The 6,664-nt window shown below is 36.9% G+C and overlaps 2 protein-coding genes across 2 annotated transcripts; one reads left to right on the plus strand and one right to left on the minus strand.

The window, feature by feature from the left end:
* The first annotated feature begins 538 nt into the window (after positions 1-538).
* On the plus strand, positions 539-5,125 carry LOC135162499 (hormone-sensitive lipase). Its single transcript, XM_064121064.1, has 4 exons — positions 539-1,247; positions 1,325-2,969; positions 3,126-3,251; positions 3,357-5,125. The coding sequence occupies exons 1-4, from the start codon at positions 889-891 to the stop codon at positions 3,423-3,425; spliced, it is 2,199 nt and encodes a 732-aa protein (XP_063977134.1). The 5' UTR covers positions 539-888; the 3' UTR covers positions 3,426-5,125.
* Positions 4,804-6,234, minus strand: LOC135162539 (probable N-acetyltransferase san). The gene is made up of 4 exons (XM_064121140.1): positions 6,049-6,234; positions 5,626-5,782; positions 5,214-5,380; positions 4,804-5,125 (listed from the first exon to the last, which is right to left on the minus strand). Exons 1-4 carry the CDS (start codon positions 6,054-6,056, stop codon positions 4,954-4,956), a joined length of 504 nt encoding a protein of 167 aa, XP_063977210.1. The 5' UTR covers positions 6,057-6,234; the 3' UTR covers positions 4,804-4,953.
* Between the last annotated feature and the right edge of the window lie 430 nt (positions 6,235-6,664).

Genomic DNA, 6,664 nt, shown 5'->3' on the forward strand with positions numbered 1-6,664 from the left:
TACACTTATAGAAATGAGTGATTTGTCTTTGTACGAAAATACTTAGACAGAAAATATTTATGTAAAATACGAATTTAGCCAATGTCATTTCCATTATTTTTATTTTTGTCTCAAGGGCACTTTGAATAAAAATTTATAACATTAGTTTGCGTCATGGGATAAGGTGAATATTGCATTTCTATTGATTGTAATTCTATGTAACGAGACATGTACTGAAAGGGGTGAGACAGAAGGCAAACGAAATTTAAAAACCCCAGAGGGTACACATATGGGCAATAAAATAATAAAAAAGATCGTATAGTATTGGTATAGTTATTAGTATTAGTTGTTATTTTTTTCGTTAATTCCAATAACCTCTCCTTTAAGTTGTTAACTGTGCTTCGCTCCAGTGTAACAACTAAACAATTTATCGTAGAGCAATTTGGTTTTGGATTAATTCCGCCACTTTTCAAATTGTGTACTTCAAATGTCGAACGCTTGGTGAGTCTGACGCCAACTGTAGTGAAGTAATCCAACGTTCCTAGGTGGGGGTACAAGGCTGAAGTTCACTGTTTGATTACAAGTCATGTATCATACATACAACACACTTAACCTCAAACTGTCAGACTTTGAGAAGCGTAACAATAGCCCAATAATCAGTTATATTTTCTTATTTCGCAATTTACAATCGCGTGAGAGTTGAAATAATAGAAGTCCCTCATATCTCAAAAGTTTTCTCACTCTCGTTAGAAAATTATAACCTACAACGTTCCCCCAATTAGCTGGTATTTTCGATACAATGGAACCGTTGTTCTATCAGTAAATAATATAAAGGTTCAGGGATTATTTCCTGGAGTAGACAAAAGGCGATTTCCGAAGATTTGTTTATCAGGCTGTGAGTGAATTCCAATGTCTTTCGAAAATGAAGTTAATCAAGCAAGTGAGAACCCTCAAAATTCTCATTGGGATACCCTGTGTCAATTGGCAAATGCCAATAAAGAATTTTTCTCCCCACATCAAGATGAATGTGGATTGAGAATTTGTACTGCACACATCGTAGTACTCGATATAGTGAAAGAATTACGTCCATTGTGCGAAGAAATAGCAGCAATTGCTCCTCAATATGACTTTGATGAGAATACACCTGGTAATGGCTACAGAAGTTTTATTTCTCTCGTCGATAAATCTATTTTACATTGTGAGGGAATTTGCCAACAAATCTACAATCTCAGGGAATCTGTACTTTTCAGAAAAACAAATTATATGAGGTAATTTAATTGAATTAATTTTCATTGGGGTTTTCTCGCCTAAACTCTAACTGGATTGTTTTCTCATTGAAAAATAGGGAAATTGAGGCGTGCTCCCAGCTCATAGCCTCCTTGAGCACCTTTTTGCATCATCTGAAGGTCCTTCATAGTTGGAGTGAATTAGGAATGGACAACAGACCCTCCCTGTTTCCATCAGAGGAGCACAGTTCACAGGAATTATTGGATCAGGCCGGGAATATTGATCAATACTGTTTTTATGGGAGGTGTTTGGGTTTTCAATTCAAGGACAGCATAAAATACCTCATGAAAACAGTACTAGTATCTATGGCCTCGTTTAGTGAGGCTTATTACACGAATGGATCATTTCTCGGCAGATGTACTAACTCAGTGAAATACGTGATTGATCCAGAAGCACGTGCACGTCGTATTGTTAATGTGTCACAGAGGGCAGACGTTTATTTCTGCAAATCATTTTGGTATTTACATGATACTCATTTACTTCACTTTGTACGAGTTATGATGATTCCAAGTTTGGCTATCAACCAAGTGATCTCCATCCCACCTGAACCACTGTCTATACCTTCGATAAGTGGTGGTCCAGATGTTCAAATACCAATTCCAGTCAGTCATGTTGGAAAGAAACCAATTCATGTCAAACTATGGAGTTCAAAGCGTAGAATAGGAATGGTGGGATCAGCAAGGGCCGGTGGAGAACTGTATGGACCATCTGATGTACTTGTGTTTCATTGTCATGGTGGGGGATTCGTTGCAGACAGCCCAAAATCCCACGAAACTTACCTCGCAAGTTGGGTGGTTGCTCTGGATGTGCCAATAATCAGCATTGACTATAGTCTATCGCCGGAAGCACCTTATCCACGTGCTCTCGAAGAACTAGTGTACACTTATGCCTGGGCTCTGAAACATGCCAATTCCCTCCTTGGAACTAATGCCAAAAAAGTGATACTCATTGGTGATTCTGCTGGTGCTAATTTAAATCTTGGATTGGCTGCTAAATGTTTACAACTTAATATCAAAAAACCCGATGGTATTTTCATGGCCTATTGTCCTGTTCTTGTCGAATTTGTACCGTCTCCTTCGAGAATGCTTGGTCTTACTGATCCATTATTACCGTTTGGATTCATGATGAGATGTTTGCGGGCTTATGTCCTTGGGGACACGACGTTGGATAAGAAGGACAAGGACAATGGCAGTGGAGAATTCTCAAAATCAGATACTGAATCATTTGCTGAAGTTTCAGAGAGTGATTTGATCGCAATTGCACTCAGTCCACATGGAGATAAGGCTGACGAGAGCCAATTGGCTTCATTACCGTCTGATTCGACACTGAACTCTGTTAGTTTAGCTGAAGTTGACAATACGCATGGAGTTGAACTTACCAAAAGCGAAGACAAAAGTGAGACCACTTCTCAGGAGTATATTCGAAAATTTTTAGATCTTTATAAGAATATGAGCTTCAAAAGGTCAAGCACATCTGTAGTTGAGCAGACTGCTAATGATTTTGATATTTCCGATGGAAAAGAAACTTCAAATTTCTTTGGATTTCCGGTTCCCAGGAGTGGAAGCAGAATTAGGGAGCTCGATACTACTTGTTCAAAAAGTCCTACTGAAGAATTTGTCTTTACTGTTCCAAAGGATCCTTACTTGAGTCCCTATCGACATACTGATGAAGTACTTAGACAATTACCGCCATGCAAAATAATCGTGAGTATAAATCTTTGGTGTCTATCGCTTTTTTCTATGCAGTCTATTCAGTGTTCAATTTCTCTGGAACTTGATTTTTTTATACTCGATTTATTAGCTAATTTGAACGCTGAAATAAATATTTGAAGATTGTTTTGCTTAAATTTATACTTGCAGACTTCTGATTTGGATCCTTGTCTCGACGACTGCGTGATGTTTGGTAGAAAATTGAGAGCCCTCGGGAATAATGTTACATTGGATGTTTTTACCGGCCTACCCCACGGCTTCTTGAATATGACAGTGGTCAGTATTAAATTATTCAAACCTTCATTATCTTTGAACATAGCTCACGTTCATCAATGGAATTATAGATTTAAATAAGATATAATTTTTTTACTTTACTTTTAGGCATCTAAAGAAGCAGCCGATGCTTCCGAACGCTGCGTCAAAAGGATACAGGAATTGATCGATATGTAACTCTATTCCACCAGAAAAAATATTGAATATTTTATTATCTAAAACTCAAAAATCATGGGAGCGCTCCAATGAAGTAGTCGATTGGCGTTTTTCTTTTTCTGTGATTAGACATAGGGTAAATTGTGGCAATATTTGCGTTTCAATATTTTTATCCATTTTTTTAAACTTTTGCATATTTATTATGGTGATATTTGCAACCTGGGAGTGACAATATGACATGCCGTATGGTCGATTCGTATTGGAGGCTTTTTTAGGGATCTGTACTTCTGAATAATTTTGCAATGAGCTGGCTTACCGAATTTGGATAATTTGTTGACGGGGACGTTAAAAAAGATGTTTAAAATAAATGGCAAGTGAAAAAGGTATTTCTAGCTCACTGCAAATTTTTTCACCATTTTAGGTGACTGACCTCTTAAGGTCAACTTTTAGAATTGTGCCTTCTCCATTAGCAATTATTATTTTTAATCATGAAACCATACTATTTACTTAACAATGCAATAATTCAGTCAACAAAATAGTATCATAGAGGAAAATTAATAATTTTAGGCGAACACGATTCTAAAAGTCTGCATGGACACAGGGGTTCTGATACCTCTTCAGAATATGCGAATATATTTCCGTGTGGCACTGTCTACATGGTATATTTAATTACTTCCAATCATTAAATTTGACGGTCAAGTTGTGTATGATTCAAATTACATTCTGTGCAGAATTATTTTCTTACGTTGGGTGCTTATAAAAAACTCATTGAAATCGTGTCAAATTTTGTAAATCTTTTTGCTTTAGGTGTGCAAGCGATTTCTGGGATTACTCTGAAAGTGAATAAATTTGTTACGGTTCCGGAGAAATGATTTTTATGGGAGAAAATTGATTGCATATAAATTATTTGACGAAACTACATTTAAGCAAAAACTCTTCATATAAAATACATCCAGTTACCTTGCTGAATCGAGTAAGTAAACTATAAAAAAATTATCTAGTTGAAACGGACATATATTTTGCGAATGCGGGGGGTTTTACGCAATCAATGCTTCAAGAATTTGAAGGTTTGGACTTGAACGTATTAGTTTCAGTCGAGTGCTATCTAACGCTGGCGTCAAGTACTCGGGAATGTCATAAAATACATGATTCCCTCAGAATCAATAGTTTTAATAGCACCGAGTAATTTCTTCTATTTATTGAACCTACAGAATTGATGGATATAAATGTTTTTTTGTTGCTTACAACGAATTTATTGATATTTTTTATACCCAACGTTAATTATCACCAGATCATATATTGTTGTCAAGATGATATTGAGTAGAAGAAAGTAAAGAAATAATAGAACGGGAGATATGACCAAAGGAATATATAAATTAATGGCAAGGTAAAACCAATGTAGAAATACAAGAAAATTTTATTGACATTTTGTACAGCAGTAAATTGATACGATCAAAGTAAAACGGAAGAAAATGAGGACGAAAGGTGGGAATTGAATTAAAAAATAATGAAGGAAGAGAGAGAAATGCTAGCATGTAATTTCATTCATTTACTGACTGGATGTTTGTCGGTTTGTATCTGATTGTGGATGCACTGTTTTTTGTAGTACATGTGCGTCTGCAGGTTCAATTCTCTTGTAATATTGTTGCTTCGTTGCTACAATTTCGAAGCCGAACTTTTTATAAAAGTCAATAGCTCCCTCATTGTTGACTTGAACGTGTCTATGCAAAAAAAAAATTAATTGATGGGTGATATAAAATTACAATAAAGAAAGTTTAAAGTGTACAAGAAAATGTTTCATTTACTCACAAAAATATGGAATCGAAGTTTTCGTCTTTTTTAACATAATTTAATACGTGTTGAACCATCACAGTGCCGATACCAAGTCTTCTGTAGGGGGACAAACAGCCTAGAGTCATTATGTATAATCGGCGTGCATTCTCAGAAGTGTCTACACGACAGCAAACAGCACCAACCTGTTTTCCAATAAAGCAGTGAACAGAAAGTTAAAAAATGTTCCTGAAAAATTTGGCGAATTTGTGTGGATGCAGGGAACCTTGAGAAATCCTATTCAAATAGCTAGCTACTTTTGAAACTCATAGCAGTCTCGCAACCGTCCAATAATTGGGCTGCTTGCCCTACTTGCCTTAAAAGGTGACCTGAGGGGCAACTTATCACTAAAATAGACTTAATCTATAATTCATTCAAAGGGGAATATTACCACAATGTCATTGTAATAGGCCAGCTTGGCTAGCTCCCCAGCTTCTAAAACATCTTTGTAAAATTTCTCATTGTAGGAAACTGGGAACACAACTTGATTGAGAAGCTTCAATTGCTTTATATTGTGCGGTGTTACGTCCCCCAACTCAATTTTTGCCCTGTAAATAAATCGGTTCTGTAGAATCAAAGATAATCATGACAATGAAAGGAAAACGTGAAGATAGGAGGTTAGAATGAAGTCTTCGCGCGTCTAATTATGGAGTCATTATTAATTGTTCAGCACTGATTTACGAAACTGAAGTTAATGAGCAGGATATTCATTTCGACAAAAATGACGTCGATATTGAAGAATAAAAATATTTTTAATGCTCGAGACGAAAAGGAAAATGTTAACCTCAAAATAATCCAAACAGTCAACACTCACCTAGTCATAATTAAATATTGTCAATTTAATGTTGATGAATGAATTTTTAATAAATAACAGTTGTATTGAACCTATTATGAGAAATCGTCAGAATTATAAAGCCATCAACGATTTCTTCGGCGATCACAGACCGCACCAAATTTTCGACTGTTACAAGAAACCTGAAATCTCACAATCAAAGAGGATAGACCAAAGTAGAGGCTCAGTTCTGGGGGTTTGACTGACGCCAGTTTCTCCACGTTACCGACACGATTTCACCCCCGAGGAGACGGGGCGCCACGAGTCCTACTGGGGTATCTGCATATCGGCCAAGCGGGGGGGGGTTCCGTTTGTACTTATTCAACTGTACAAATGATCAACTGTACACAGAATTTTCAGACGGTGAGAGCACCACTGTGTAGGGATTCAACTGTCGAGAGACAAAGCTAGGCTGTACATGTGGACCCAGTGTCACATGTACAGTCTAGCTTTTTAGAATTTTAGAATTTTTAAACGGTGCTCTCACCGTCTGAAAATTCTGTGTACAGTTGATCATTTGTACAGTTGAACAAGTACGAACGGAGCCCCCCCGCTTGGCCGATATGCAGATACCCCAGTAGGACTCGTGGCGCCCCGT

The sequence above is a fragment of the Diachasmimorpha longicaudata genome, chromosome 5 (assembly GCF_034640455.1).
Source record: "Diachasmimorpha longicaudata isolate KC_UGA_2023 chromosome 5, iyDiaLong2, whole genome shotgun sequence".
NCBI classification, from domain to species: domain Eukaryota; kingdom Metazoa; phylum Arthropoda; class Insecta; order Hymenoptera; family Braconidae; genus Diachasmimorpha; species Diachasmimorpha longicaudata.